This window comes from Ruditapes philippinarum, unplaced genomic scaffold, assembly GCF_026571515.1.
Source record: "Ruditapes philippinarum isolate M1 unplaced genomic scaffold, ASM2657151v2 ctg756_1_1_1_1, whole genome shotgun sequence".
Lineage (NCBI taxonomy): Eukaryota > Metazoa > Mollusca > Bivalvia > Venerida > Veneridae > Ruditapes > Ruditapes philippinarum.
In genome coordinates, this window is record NW_026864914.1 from 53,482 (window position 1) to 70,550 (window position 17,069).

Genomic DNA, 17,069 nt, shown 5'->3' on the forward strand with positions numbered 1-17,069 from the left:
AACGTCCATATTTTAAAGTTTATATAATTTTTGTGAATTTTGACCAGTTATTATCAGGTGTTATTGTGTGTTAATTTTAGTTCACCTGAGTATGCGCCTGTCTGTCTGTTCGTCCAAATTTAGCTTGTTACCACTCTAGCATCCACATACCCTAAGCAATATAGCCAGAGTTATTTGCCCTTGAATTACAATATCTGTTATATTTCACATTGTTACCACTCCAACGCTTTCATTGACGATTTTCAAGAGAATATCTATGACCATAAAATCTAAACAAAGTTAGATTATAGGTTAAATCTAACAAAACAAAAAAAAAACAACAAAAAACGCGCTATATTTCACCTTGTAAGTGCTTTCGTTTCTTCTTTATTCTTAAATTTTTTTATACAGAATATGTATAACAATAAGGTCTCGATCAAGTTCATTTATGAGCTAAGAGGATTCCCATCCCCACCCCGCTCCCAGCGACAAAAGCTCTCTTGCTCAATTATGACTAGGCGACTTAAAGGCCCTCTCCATGATAATATAGCTCTCTCGCTCAAATATGTCCAATCCCCGGTCCGTCCGTATAGCCGTCCTTTTCTGTATGTCTATAAGATTTCATTTATTTCAATATAATCGTTTTTATATCTCTGCTGCTGCTGCTTCTGTTTGGTTCCATTCCATTAAAAAATCTATTCGAAAAACATCCTCAGCTTAAGCATATTTCTTTTTTTTTAAATAAAAAAAAGTCAGAATTATATAGGATCACAAAAATATTGCCATTTAATGTTTATTTCGTCATATCTTTACCTGAAACAATATGAAAGTGACAGAACCAATAAAAGTAACGTTTATAATGAATATATTTTAATACAGAAAATATGGACGATATGCGACGCAAATACACACTCCCGCCGCAAAACGTACCAAGTACGATATGCACCGCAAAACGTCCACATGTGTACGATATGCGACGCAAAACGTCCACACGCGTACGTTTTGTGGTACGGACGTTTTGCGGTGTTACAGGGCATATCGATCTCGATAAATTATCAGTTTAATGGATATCTGTGGAAACATGTTGTTTATAATGTAATAAAAGCTTATTAACTATAACAATTAACACATTATTAATTTTTGTTCAATATTACTTATACAATTATACGAACAACAAATAAGGAAACAGAAATCACTTTATTTCATATTTGCACTAAATACGACATAATAATTATATTTTGTTAAAAATATACATTACGTATATGTACATGTTATATATTTTAACCTATGATGCATAGTTTTATACATACTTGAAACAAATTATGATTTTTCGTACATCATATTTTGACTACATTTTTAAAATTTTAACCAATATATAACACATAGAAGAAAATTCATTAAGGTACTTAAATAAAATATTATATCAAAATAAATTGAGAAATATACAGTATATATCAATTGAATTTTTTATAATTAATATGTATCATTTGTAATATTGACATCTTGAAAAAACATTTTATCAAGTATTTCTCGACCTCGCCTGTAATATCACCAACGGCAATTTGACACCTTCATTGTTTTCCCTTCTTTATCTAACTGGTCAGCAGTTTTCGATAATCCTTCTTTGTTTAACTGGTCAGCAGTTTCCTATATATTCTATATCGTCAGCTAATTCGTCAGCAGTTTAGTGCGACCCCTTCCATGATCGCACCGTTTGTCGGTGAGTTAGTAAATTCTGACCAAGCACGGGTAGACGCACGACAATGCGATACGATATTATTCCAAATGTCGCTTCGCATTGTCGAGTGTCGCTTCGCGTTGTCGAGTATCGCTTCGCGTTGTCGAGTGTCGCTTCGCATTGTCGAGTGTCGCTTCGCAATGTTGAGCGTCGCGGTGTAAAAATCATAAAAATAACGCGACATTTACTCGACATTTTAAAAATGTCGCTTCGCGATGTCGAGTGTCACTTCGCATTGTCGAGCGTCGTATCGCATTGTCGCGTTGTCGTTTGGCATTGTCGTGTGTCGTGGTATGCACTTCTACCAACCTCGACACTCGACAATGCGAAGTGACAATGCGACAACGCGAAGTGACATCGCGACAACGCGAAGTGACATCGCGACAACGCGAAGCGACGCTCGACAATGCGAAGCGACACTCGACAACGCGAAGCGACATTTCTTAAATGTCGCCCTTTTTTACCGCGACATTTCTAGGCGACAGTGCGACATATCGTTTGACACTGTCGAGCGTCGCTTCGCATTGTCGCATATCGCTTCGCGTTGTCGAGCGTCGCTTCGCATTGTCGCGATGTCACTTCGCATTGTCGTGTGTCTACCCTTAGACGCGACGGACGACATTCTAAATGGCACGATAAGGACACCGTAATATATAGTTTATTTGTGGTGTATTGTTATGTTCATACTAAATACATTCAACGTAATTATTCATTGGATTAGTGATCTTCCGTCATAGACCAATTCACTTTAATTATTTTCATATAATTCAGTACATGTTATCATATTCTGACCTTCACTTACAAACGCTTTTTTCTTGTATAAATGGTATTATCACTCACGTAAAACATGACAAAGTTTGCAACACTATCAACTATGTTTTAAAGTGAATTGGTCAACAATGGGAACATTATCCATAAGTATTTCAAATATTGATAAAAAATAATTGAAAAGTATTATTTGGACATTTTTATGAATTATTTCTAGGAAAAAATGTTGCTAGAGTTCTAAATGATATTAACTATGAACGGTAATGTGATGAGAAATGATAATATGTTATAGAACAATTTATTATCTTCTATAAATATATGAAATATCTGAGTTTATATGTATCTCACACTTCCCAACAACATTCTTATATACATGTAATTCGTTTGTGGTTTGATGTCACGAACAATACTATTAAAATGTTAAATTTACATTTTTACAGACCTTACATTATAGACCTATTTTCTCTTTAAATCAGCATGCCAGATTTATGCTAATTTTCATAAATACATGTAATTAAAATGTGTTTAAAAGTAAAATATTGTGAAGAGAATAAAGACAGTAATTTGCACATTGCAAAGGGCACTTACATTCCACGTACATTACTAAAAGCGGAACAAATATCCAAAAATAGCTCTTACTGCGTTAGTCACGCAGTAGAAATATGGTGTTCTAGATACAGCTATCAATCGCACATAACATGTACATTATCACTTGAATCTTGAATTATTTTACTTTTCTTACATTGTTAGTACATTTTTGGTTAGATTTTCTTGAAATGGTTTGGCTCATCTGGAAACATGCAGCTCAAAGAATTTCAAATCTACTTACTTCTAATGCGTAGCATTATTTAGGAGCAGATTTTAACCAGATTGCTAAAAGAATTATCTTGTCATATAACATGCAAACTATCGCCCATTTCTTCCCGTTTCTTTTGGGGACATCCTTCATAAATAGATGTCATAAAACGCGGCGACCGATTCTGGTTGCGGCAAGTTCTTTTTGATTGATCGCTTAGTCTTAACCAAATGTTTATATATAATGTTATTTTATTTTGGTTACATCTCATTAGATCACGTTCGATGTTCTATATAACTTTGTTCTATTAAATAAACGGCATTCGATATATTATGGCCAACGTAAGTCTATTTATAGACGTCAAACTATATTTGGTCTTAATAATTGCTATCTTGATAAATATAACTTTCAATTTTCCCCATGCGGAAATATTAATATTACAGTCAAACTGCGAGATTATAACCCATCTTCTTTCATATAAAGTTATTATCAACATGGTACGGCTTGCAAACAGGCTTTTTCGAATCAATCTTGTAATTTTTCAATTTTGCAACAAAATGTGAATTCATATTGAAATAAAGTTAGCGAAGGGTTTGTTTATTGATTTATTTATTTATTCATTTATTTATCCTTTGAAATTATGACAGGGGAGCGGTGGCCTAGTGGTTAAGCTGACTGCCTCTCTACCCAGGGACCATCAGTTCGAGCCCTAAGCTGGCCACTACCATGTTTTTTTCACATGACACCAGTACTGGATGGTTCTAGGAAGCGGACTGTAAAGTGATTAATAAAAGTTGCAAGAACTTGTTTCGCAATCGAGCTTAAATAGACATGTTTTAACCAAAGAGAGTGATGAAAGTAATGTATATGAATGTAACTGCGCTTAATGTTAGGTATATACATGTAGATGTACGCTATTGTGTTTTTTACATTGATATAACCGTAGGGGTGTCCATCTTCTATAAAAAGAATGCTGTAGAAAATGTTGCACGATTCGATAAGAATGTAACAGGTCTCATCCGGGTACAGAATAAGATCCGATCCGTTGTAGTCTAGAAAGTAGTTCTTTAAAATTTTGAAGCGGCCCAATCTATGGCATCTCTAGGTTAATATGTCACAATGAAAGTGTAGTTATTGCATTTGTGTAGTTTTTGTGTGTTACATGATTACTCTAAAAGTAGTTTTTGTGTGTGTATTCTCCAAGACCTCATTTGTTGGCGGAAGGATTAAAGAGGTACTACCCGCTAACAGTCAGGAATATTAAAAGTAGTGAAATTCAATAGTGTTACAACAGAAAAAAGAATTCTGAAAAAAGTAGATGGCTAACATATTATATTTTGGACCTCATTTTACTTAGATAGTGTTGATGTTTAAAGTTGAAGAAAGTATATAATTAATCAAGAACAGTTGAGTCCAGAATTAAACCTCAAATGTGACTGATTTTTACTATAGAACATATAGCACGAAATTTCAATGGGCCGAGACCAACAACAGCCCAACAGCCTAAGTTAATATGAATTAACATTTTACGGTTTAACGCAATAGGAAAATCGTGCGACATTTCCATTTACCGTTGTAACAATTCGTAGCAAAGACTTTGTGACCGACGCGAGGTTTGGACATTTAGCGGCGGAAAAAGTCGTGTACGGGATCACGGTTGGAAGATGGCCTGCCATAAAGGTTTACCTGTAACATACATTTAAGAGAGTAGGTAATCATCTAAATGTTTGTATTACAATTATTATAATACCTTTAAATGATATGATATTTTGAAGAAAAATATCCTTTTCTCATTTTGTGTTCATAGTTGAATAGATAAAGTTATAATGTGCAATGTGCTTAAGATATTGATAGAAAGTTTGTAAAATCTAAGCCAAATGGGTGTTCTAAATTTAACCGTTTTAAGGTTGTATGTCACTATTTCTTAACCCCAAATAAAGCACCACTTTGCCACCCTTTATTTGTTTAAAAATGTTCATACTGTCTGTGGCATATATTTTGCGACACTTTTCTTACTAATTTGTAAAAAAAAACTTCACAGATATTTCATTAACACGTTGAATAATAAATATATATTTATCATTCATATTATATAATAAATTATATATTTTCCAGCAATAGGTATTTCTTAATACATAAATAAATACTAGTTATTTTGAATATTTGATATCCAGACTGCCCGCTCTGTCAAGCGAGAAAATATTGATCATATCTGTCGGGAATTGCGCTCATAATCATGTGCCGTTAAATGACGCCAACGTATGCGTGACGTTAGAGTACGTCACTTCCTATGTTTTGTAGTATAACGTTAGTAGTTTGAATAGACGTATAAACCAGACACAACGTGTTGTACATTATTATCGTAGTATAATACCCTATCCGACATTGGTGCCGTGACGAAAACATTATGAAGATAGATAAATTGCGATCAATGAGAGAAGGTCAACGAAGATGTATAGAAATTCAGCTTGAACGAATTGAACGGGGGAAAGAGAATTCATCGATGATAGAATTTAACGCAATTCTCAAAGCCATTGTCAGAAAAGCAGAGACGATCAAATCCTTAAACGAAAAGATTTTAGAACTAACGGAAGTAATCGACATCGAGGAGGAAATAGTAAATAGTGAAGAATATGGATTAACGTTGGAGATAAAGGTGAGAGAACTTCGAGCTTATAGCGAAAACAGAAAAAGCAACACTGAAGAACAACAGAATGCTTATAGCGAACCAACTAACCCGCAAAACCAGAACAAAGACGGAAGTGGTTCCCTGATCGAAAATAATAACGTGAATAATGGTAACAGTTCTTTGCAAAATGTGAGTACATTTCATTCAAATACGTCGCTTTATCAGAGACTGCCGAAATTATCACTACCTGTATTTAGTGGTGACATTCTCGAATGGCAAAGTTTTTGGGATGCTTTTGATTCCTCTGTTCATCAAAACCCGAATCTTACAGAAGTACAACAATTTAGTTATTTGAAGACGCAACTAGAAGGCAGTGCGGCTCAAGTTATTCAAGGATTTGCACTTACGCATGCAAATTACATACAAGCAGTCGATTTACTGAAGGAGAGGTTCGGACAGTCTCATAAAATCATTCATGCGTATATACAGGCGTTACTAAACCTGCCAGCCCCGAGCAATACTCTACACAGTATGAGAAACTATTACGACAAATTAGAAGCTTATATTCGCGGATTGGAATCCCTAGGTCAGTGTCAAAATACGTACGGAACTCTTTTAGTACCAGTCATTATAGACGAACTTCCGGCAGAAATTCGCAAGAGTTTAGCACGAGAAAATGGCAGCGATGAGTGGTTATTAGAAACTTTACGAAAAGCGTTATACCGTGAACTGAAAATCATGGAGGCCGGGCAGACTACAGATGATTTAACAGGTTATAGAACTACAGCGTCGTTTTTCACGGGCGCGAGACAGAAAACAGGAACCGGAAGTCACGTGACACAGAATTCCGCACGCGAAACGTTTGATGACCAGGAACAGTGCATTTTTTGCAACGAATATCACAATGCCAAAGACTGTACAAAAGTAATTGATATGAGAGCTAGAAAAGACATTATAAGAAATAAACATTTATGTTTTAATTGCTTGAATATTCACCACCAAGTCATTAACTGTCCATCAAACTACAAGTGCTTCAAATGTAGAAGAAAACATCACCATAGTATATGTGAAAGTAGTCCAGATTCAAATATAAATATCGGTGCTAGCGAGTCAACCCAATCTTCAACCGAATATCAACCCACAAATCAAGCACAACCTGCAACTTTACAGTCAAGTGCCGCATATGAAGCGTTCAAAGATTACGACACGTAGAGAAGCGTTACAGAGAAATGAGAAGGAGTGCAGTTATTATTAAAGTCACAGACTATAAACATTTATAAGATATATGAATTATCAATTGAGAGACATTTGTGTTATTCAAAAAATGACTTTTTATTTAAATGTATTTTAGAAAGGAGTTAGAATCTACAAATGTATATCTAAGATTTGTTGAAATTAACTGATATTAATTTTAATAATTTATCATTTTGCGGCCCCCAGAATGTCGGGAATTGCGCTCATAATCATGTGCCGTTAAATGACGCCAAAGTATGCGTGACGTTAGAGTACGTCACTTCCTATGTTTTGTAGTATAACGTTAGTAGTTTGAATAGACGTATAAACCAGACACAACGTGTTGTACATTATTATCGTAGTATAATACCCTATCCGACAATATCAACTGCGGATTCTTAAGTTTGAATCTCTCGAAGAGAACTTTTTTTTAAAGATCTATTTCCTGGAAGAAGGTTGCTGATATGTAACCAGAATTCTCTTTAAGACTATCACCCGGGTCCAGACTATCATGACGGTTACACACGTTACTCAATAATGTCATTTTAGGTTACGTAATCGTCAACATTTACCAAAAATATCCGTCAGTAAATATTTTGTGAACGCTTCAACACCATACTTATAAACATTCATACATTTAATGGTTTATAATTACTAAATTGGTATCGCTACTTATCACACTACTATTTATTAGCTCAATTAAATCGTCATCTCATGACAGTGCTTTCAATCACAACAAATTTTAAATTTCGGGATGTGCTTAACTTATTTCCAGGTGTATATATCAGTCTTGCATTTAAAGTTTGCAATATAATGAAACAGAAAAGTCAAAGTGCCTACAACGTCAAAGTGTTCGGAGCGCGATTTAATGTACATGGAACATTGGTGATCAGTGTTCAGAAAGCCGTTTGAAGTGCCTGGAGCGCACGTACATCCAAAGTAAATACATTTGTAGAACGCTACAGTGTTCGGAGCGTCATTTAAAGTACATGGAACCCCAGTATTCAGAAAGCCATTTGAAGTGCAAAGAAAGCACATATTTTCAAAGTAAATAGAATTCCATAGTGTTTGGAGCACATTTTAAACGTCTGTGTTCGGAACGCCATTTGAACTGCATGGAAAGGAAATAATTCCAAAGTACATTGAACGCCAAAGTGTTCAGAACGAAACTTGAAGTGCATGGAATGCGGTACTTCCAAATAATCTGGAAAGCCAAAGTTATAGACTAGGAATGATCTGTTATCTAAGTTCTTGATTCACATCTTATGATTTAATAATTTCTTTACTTTCTGATCTATTTTTATCAATATTGGGGGTTTGGGAGCTTGACTCCATATGCGTCTAACATTTTAGCCTACATTTAAATGTAAACCAAACTTTGCTCCTGCTTTTTTCATACTAAATAGCGGGATGTAACGATGATCCGTTCGTTTGGCAGCATACAGATCTAATGCTTACAAACGCATGACTGTAAGATGGACTAAAACTGAAAATCGCGCTTCGAATGATTTTTACATGAACGAACCCACCACATTTATTCGCCTTATAGTATTAGTACTATAGACTAACCCATTTGCAAGCTGCAATAACATTGTGATAAAGCAAATGCGTGACGGGCCGTTAACTTTATCAATAGTGTACAGACATATGAATTACATAAGTCAATTTAAAGTTAAGAACTTAAGCAACGTTGACCATTACATTATTCAATTATAATCTGAATCAGAATGTAATCTAAGGCTTACTTAAACACTGAAGTATAACATTCCCGACTGTTCCGAATCTCTACTGCAAGAAGAATTAAGAATTAAAAGAATGACAGACAAAGGCAAATAACATTTTGGTTAACCCTCGTTTAATACAACTTATCACATGTGACAATGTTTCAGAACTTTCGCTATTCCCCTCGTGAAAATGTTATTTAAAAGTGCGCGGACATTCCTGTTGTGGCATAACACAAATTTTAAGCAAACGTTTAGGTAAACAGCTGATAAAAATAACCTTGTAAGCATGGGTCTCGAATTTTACTACGATTTGCTTTCACAGCCCTGCAGGGCAGTCTATTTTCTTCTCAAATGTGCTAAGGTAGATTTTAAAGGATGCTCGGTGTCACTTCTAAAAGGTAAGAAAATTAATTTCTTTTAATCTGTTAAAAAACAACAACAAAAAAAAAACGATAATGTATTCTGTCGCTTTAACAGAAAAAAGGAGCTTGTTTTTTAATTATCAAAATAATTAAACGAATTGAAAACTTTTCGGTCGTGAGACCGAATTTGTATGTTGCAAAAACTATAACTTTGTTATTTGTAAAAACGATGGACCACAGGCATTTAAGTTTTGGTATAAATTTGCCGATATTTGCAATTTATTTTTAAGTAAAGTACACTTTAAATGTTTACATAAGACCTGGCTGGTTTTTATGCCATATTAATATAGGATAATGGTACTATTTAAACGGGGGTTTAGCCGTTGGGGTCAGTATATGCGTCGGAGGTTTTAAAGCGATTATATAAATGTATTTCACGAGTTTATTTAAAGCTACCAGTCCATGTACTATTTCATTTGCAGTCTTACTCATACTTGACATTTACAGTCTGATAAAATGGTATGTGTGCTTTCTCGTGTATTATTTTAGACTCGTCTCTGCTTCTGAATAGGAAGATGAAAAATCATTTCACGTACATACATTTATAAACATTTTTAATACTTATACGTTTTGTCAAACATCTTGTAAAATGTTGTAGAATAATAAATGTTTCAATTTATAAAATCTGGAGAATAAGCTCTGATAAGTATGAACTTAGATATTGAATGGCAGTATTTTATTCACTAAGAAAGTGTCTAACAGTGAATATAATGAACATTGTTATAGTCTATGATATGAATTCAATAAATAATTTCTTTTCATATTGGCTAAATTGATTAATTTGCTTAGATTGTTTAGAACTAGTCTGTTTTGACTTAAGCATATCTATTAATTTGTACATACTGAGCTTTGGCTGAAATGGCAGACAACTTCTCGTTTGAAAAAGGTTTATTCTGAACAAATATTGCAAATAATTTGTGTTACAACTTTGGTTATTGAACAATACAATTTTTAAAAAAGCAGCAGAAAATACCAAACTTTTACAACATGAAACAACAGATATATAATCTTATTTCACGATGAGTAGAATATTTTGTAAACATTTAGATCAGTTATACGTTACAAAAGTAAAAATATTTTAAATGAAACCACGGCGAATTTACTTGAAAGCTTTTAAAGACCTCAGAAACTGTAGATAAACCATATAAACTGTTTTATTAAATAAATAAAAGCATTTTAGGGCAAAATGGGCCTTTAAAGAAAAAGAAAAAATTCTGAATAATAATTCTTTTTTATCAAAGCTTGATGAAGATATTAACAATTGGGCATATAATGCTAGTCAATGTAGATTATAGCTTATTATAACGGAACATAAAGAAATACCAAAACACATTTAAAAGTAAAAAAGTTTCTTCAGTATTGGAACGTGTCCTTTAGCACAAGTTTGACTGTAATATAATAACTACCATCTCTTATTTCAGGTGAACATCTTACACCAGAATTTTTGAAGAAAAATCCCTACCACAAGGTACCAGTTATCATCGATGATGGATTCGCGTTATCTGAAAGGTAGGTAAGAGTTATCCGTGTTGTATAGTAAGTTATATGTTAAGTGAGCCCATGATAACAGGTTGGACACATATCGCAAGTGGTCTTGAAGTCATAAGATGGTAAAATATGTAAAGCAGACTTAAGGGTTGCATTGAAGTAATAAACTTGTAAAATGTTATACACTGCAAGCGAAAATAGAAAAGACAATCAACAAATATAAGAACCCATGAAAATGTCCTTTGTGATAAAACCACGAAATTTCATGACCATCAAATTAAGTGAATTTACAGTATTTCTAACCAGACATTTAATGTTTTTAGCTTGGCTATAATGAGATACATTGTGTCAAAGAAGAAGTTGCCGGCCCAATGGTTCGCCGCTGATAACCCTAAGAACCAGGCTCGAGTTGACGAGTTTCTTTCATGGCAAGGTTCTACAATACGATCAAATTGTATCACAGTCTTTCAAGGAATGGTAGGTTATATTATTATAATTATATAAACTCGTATATATTTGGCAATGTTATATGACCCAGTTATATTATTATAGTTATATTTACTCGTATATATTTGACAAGGTTATATGACCAGTTTTTTAAACGGTTATAAGTTTATATTACCCGAGCTACTAAGCCAGGGTAATATAGTAAACAAGTATATATACAAATATCTTTAATGTGTAATTATCGTTGGAAATTCGTTCAGGGTGTCAGGATAACGCAGGAACCGTTACACTGGACCCTTGTTTCTATTTCTGTTTTAAGTGAAACGATAACATACTTAAGAACTTTAACATTTTTTTATCTGGGAAAATGTAGTTTGCTTGTAGTTTGTTTGTATTGTAAAAGATCTGTTGACCGAAACAAGCACTCTTGCTTTTAATTATTTATTCAGTCGTCTAGAAGTCTTGTTTGACCAAAATTGTGTTCGGTTTGAAAGGGTTTTCTGAACCAAGGAGAAAATCTCTTGGGAAAACTGAAAATGTTTTCTTAGCATTAAAATGAATTAACAGCTTCTTCTAATACATGCATGTTTTGTAATTCAGTTCAGAGATAAGGTGGGCGTTCTTGCATTCAGCAAGCAACCAATGGATGTAGAAAAAGTGACCGCAGCAAAGGCGGAAGTGACCAGAAGTGTTACGCATTTAGCGGACTACTTTTTACAAGATAAGCAATTTATCGGAGGGAGTAAAATGTCCGTAGCTGATATTTTAGGAGTTTGCGAGCTTTATCAGCTTCATGCAGTGAACGAGCTTGACAATCTTGTAAAAAGTAATCCGAAGGTTAAGGCGTGGTTTGAACGAGTAGTTAAAGCAATTGGAGCAGAATGGACACCCGGAAATGTTGAAATTGATTCATTCAGAGAAAAGTACATGAAAGCGTAAAATAAAATGACGTAACAATGCATTGTCACTGTGTTGAACATTTCGTCACAGAACATTTATTAACATGTTTGATCTATGAATAGTTGCTGTCGGGATAAAATAAAAAGGAAAATGGCACTTACTACATTTAAAACACACTAATTCAAAAATGAATGTGTGCAATTTTTTGGACATATAATAAGTTAAAAACGTTTGCCATATGAAAGAAAACGTTACCTTGCAAGTTTTTATTTGAACTCTTAACATTTTACAAACACTACATTATTTTTATCATGGTCATTAATCAACAAATTTTTTATATAAGCATGACGTCATTCATTTTCACACCATTAATGTTGCTTGTCTATAATGCTTGTTCGTATAATTTACATTGTTGGTTTTATACACATAGTGATACTTATTTTACTTTAGTTTAAGATTTTATTTAAATTAAAATTATAACTGACAACTTATATTGTTTTTCCTATCTTCTGAATTGCAAAAACAACCAAACAAGAAACAAAAATAATAACATTTAGGAATGTACCTATCTAAGTATGAGTGCTTCTTCACGCCCCAGACCAAGCGCTCTCACCCCCCCCCCCCCCCCCAAAGAAAAGAAAAAAGAAAGAAGATAAATAATTAAATAAATAAAATAAGAGAGAGAAAAAAAAGAAGAAAAATTGCATTATAAATATTATTTACATTTTCCTGGCTACCATAATGCAATGTTTGAGTTTCGTCTGTAATAACATATATTATGATTACTCAATGTTTTATATATTCAGTTTACCTAAAACTTTTGCCGAATTTCTGTCATAAGATACTGAAATAAGCACGACTAAAATGAAATAAAAGGAAATAAGCAGCTAAATTGTAATAACGTGAAATAAGCACGGCTAAAATGTAATAAAGTGAAATAAGCAGCTAAAATGTAATAAAGTGAAATAAGCAGTTAAAATGTAGTATGAAGTAATGCTGATTTCGTGAATGATTCACCGAGGCAACGCTGGTATCCTCATAAAAACGCATTAATTATATTACAGCTGCTTCCTTTTCAGATTAATAAACTACTCAAAATTTAAGCTTACGTTACTGTTTTTTTTTATATATTTTCAGACAGTATATAGCGAAAACTTTAACTCGATATATCTTTAAAGACATGTATTTCAATTATTTTTACATGGCCGGCCAGAGATCCATGCGTGAGTTTTGCTTTGTGCAGTAGATATGATACCTTACATAATTTATTTGTAACATGAACCTTTTTCTTTTTCAATTTATAAAAAAAATACAGAGAGATAGTATCTAAAATAGTTTTTCAACTTGAACAGGTCTGTTCGTTGCAGAAATTATAGAAACGTAAATGTATGGCCTTCTTTTCTGACATGACACTTATCACTGTTACACAATTATGAATGCACTGGAGAGTATTTTTTTTAAAGTCTGTATTATACGGAAGCCTATATGGGGCCTCGGAATGAAGAGACGACATTCTGTTGTGGTCATGATTACGTAATCAGTACGATATACTGGTAATACATTTATTGGAATTATATAAGGTTCTTATGCTGTTATTTTTGTTGTTGTTGTTGTTGTTGTTGTTTTTAATTTGGTGGTTCAATGAATCCAATTAAGTTTTCATCATTTAGAAGTTAAGATAACGTCTTTTAAAAACTTAAAAAGACGCATGTGCAGATCGCACTGTAACCAGACTGTTGTTATTAAATATTTATAGAATTTAGATCTGCAGTCGTAATGCAAAAAATTGAAAATATTTATACATATCCTAAAACTGCTTAAACGAAAAATTGAAAATAAGATTTTGACTGCTTGATAAATATGGACTGAAATGTGATACTGTTAGACAAAGTAAAAAATGTATATCTGATTTATAAATGCAGGTAATAAGAGTTGCGGTACCCAATGCATTATAGAAATAATTGCTGTAGATAAAATATAGACCTGAATTTCAGAATAAAATGGGTTAAATTTACGTCACATTTTAATATATAGTATGACACGTGTTTTACGTGTATTGTTAAGGTGTTCTAAATGCTAACCTAGTGTGTTATTTGAATCTTATTCATTATAAAGAATAAACCTGTACAATATTTTACAACCATTGTAGTATTTGCACAAAAAAGGCCGTCCAAATGACACATTATATGACCCATTTCCAAGTTGAAAAGAAAATCTATAGACTATCACTTAAATAATTATCAAGGCGCAACATAGCATATTAAATAAACAGTCTAAATTATTATGTCCATAACCTTCATTATTTAACTCCTTACAGCACAGCACGTCCGTGGCCGAGTGGTTAAGGTCGTTGACTTCAAATCACCACGGCGGGTTCGAAATAGGACAGAGACTTTGGATTCTTTGATGTGAGAAGGATATCCAGCAAGCGTACGGAACGTTGGTGGTTCTACTCAGGTGCCTATGTTCGAGCCTTAATTCATGCACGGAATGGGCAAATGAGGTCTTCTCCCACCAGTAAAGCTGAAACGTCACCATATGGCATATACTGTGTCGTTGTGACGTAAAACCTAAACAAACAAATCCTTACAGAAACGATCAAATGCTTTAAATAATGACACAAAACCACACATTTATCATTTTGTAAACAACTAATGAGCCGCGTCACGACAAAACCAATATAATTGGTTTGTGACCAGCATGGATCCAGACCAGTCTGCGCATCCACGCAGTCTTATCAGGATCCATTTTGTTCGTTCGGATGCGCAGGCTGGTCTGGATCCATGCTGGTAGCAAACCCACCATGTTGGTTTTGTCGTGACGCGGCTCAAATGAAGGTTCGGTATAAATGTTTCAATAAGGTTTTACGTCTCGCAATAGGATTTTATCAATATTGTGAATATTTCAAACAAATAATTCATTAAAATTGATAACCACGACTAAATAATAGAATGGCCAAACTATATTCATGGGTGAATGGGAGGGATTTCAGTAGACAGTAGAACTCGCGACTTTTCGTAAGCTGTCTGGATAGTGTCCTCACATGAATGAATCCAAAGTCCCTGGCGGGATTCGAACACACAGTGTCGGGACATGTGATTCACATTCAAGCGCAACGGTTATTCGATACAAAGTAATAGTAACTTTTTTATATTTTTAAAGCAGCTGAATCTTCCAAAATGTGTCTTTTGACGTATGCATGTATGTACTTTGGAACCAATGCATATATGTCGGTATTTAGATTATACCTTATATACTCAGCAGTTGACTTTATTTGATTTGAATAAATGAAAAAACATAGTTACTATTTTAGTACAAGGGAAATAACCAATACGTACTTTGAGATTTATCTAAATCTCGCTTTCCTCCCTTTAATGAAAAAGTTGATGTATGTTTAAATCGTGGAGATGAATAACTTGCGTGTATCACTTAAAAATTTATTTATGCCGTGTAATTAAGAATTTAAGAATATTATAATATTTGTATCTACTGTTCAAAAGATGTCATTTCACATTATGCTAAAAGAAATTGGATACTGAAGAAACATTTTCACACAAAAAATAAAGATATGATAGCCCTTTGTACGTAACTAGAGATAAAGAATACTCTGAATTCATTTTTTTAGAAACAAAATAGTCACAACCGAACGCATGGTGATTATAGAAATTATGCGAAAGAAAGTTCAAAACAAATCAGTAATAAGAGTACATATTAACAAAAATGCTTTGATTAAATATTAAAATAAAAAAAAATAATATAATTCACCACAATTTGAATAAAGCCCTACACGTAAAAATTTCCGCTGAATTTATTTATTTATCATCGAGAGCTAAATAAATATAATCATCTCCCATTCTTTGTTTCTTAAAGAGTAAACTTCCGCTCATAAACCCAAATAAAATTTCTAATCTTGAGTGTGCAGTTTTTTAAAATTGCGTACTCCTTTTGTTCTATATATATTTCGGACTTTAGTTTTTATTTATATAGATTTTTTTACATGCGTAAGGTTTCGGAATGATCGTTGTGGGTTGGTCACCACACGTAATTATTTATTGGTTTTTAACTTCTTTAAAACTATCTTTTAAACACTTTTTTAAAAATATTTTTATAAAAAAAGCTAATGTTTTGGAGATATTGTTGTTCACAATTTACAATTTCTAAAGGATATCAAGCTATTTACAAGGAAATATTTTTATGAGATATATCATCAATAAATTATATTGTTTGTTTTCATAATCTTTACGGTCGAGTCTCGAATAAATTGTATCAAAGAATGTCTTTGTTATTTAACACTCATAAATATTGTACGTAAAAAGAATAAAACGTTCCGGACCATAACATTATTCTGCTTTTTTCAGAAGGATTTTTATCGTTTGGCAATTATTTTGTGCATGCGCTGTTAGGTCTTCAGCCAATATACTACCAAAATAACATATTGACTTCCATATAATGTACTATATATCACCATATTGTACTTATTGCCAAAAAAACCAACAGAAGAACAGAATACGTCTAAGCTAATCGGCCAATGATTATCTTTTTGAAAAATATAACCGGACATCAAAAATAAAAAAACTTTTGAAAAATAAAATAAAATTATTTTTGACACACAATGGGCCTTAAAACAGATACCTTTGTTTTATCTATAAATAAATAAAATATGCAAACCATGCATTTCTTATTATATTGAAAATGTGTCTTGATTGTTGAACAATTTTGCAAAAATTGTCATTTATTTCAACTTCTTAATAATTCATTTATTTACGAAAGCCTAATAGTGTCAAAGAAATTAATAAAAATGCAAAGGCGTTATAACGCGAATAAAGGCGTTATTACGCGAATCAAAAGGCGTAATTACGAGAATCAAAAGGCGTAATAACGCGAAAAAGGCGTAGCAACGCAAATTAAGGCGAAGTATCGCGAATATATGCGATATGACGCGAAT

General features: G+C 33.1%; 2 protein-coding genes across 2 annotated transcripts; both read left to right on the plus strand.

The window, feature by feature from the left end:
• The first annotated feature begins 5,688 nt into the window (after positions 1 to 5,688).
• LOC132727254 (uncharacterized) lies at positions 5,689 to 7,122 on the plus strand. The gene has a single exon (XM_060712677.1). It carries the CDS (start codon positions 5,689 to 5,691, stop codon positions 7,120 to 7,122), a length of 1,434 nt encoding a protein of 477 aa, XP_060568660.1.
• A 1,950-nt stretch (positions 7,123 to 9,072) lies between these two features.
• LOC132727264 (glutathione S-transferase theta-1-like) lies at positions 9,073 to 12,443 on the plus strand. Its single transcript, XM_060712689.1, has 4 exons — positions 9,073 to 9,265; positions 10,711 to 10,798; positions 11,101 to 11,254; positions 11,825 to 12,443. Exons 1-4 carry the CDS (start codon positions 9,154 to 9,156, stop codon positions 12,161 to 12,163), a joined length of 693 nt encoding a protein of 230 aa, XP_060568672.1. The 5' UTR covers positions 9,073 to 9,153; the 3' UTR covers positions 12,164 to 12,443.
• Positions 12,444 to 17,069: the final 4,626 nt, after the last annotated feature.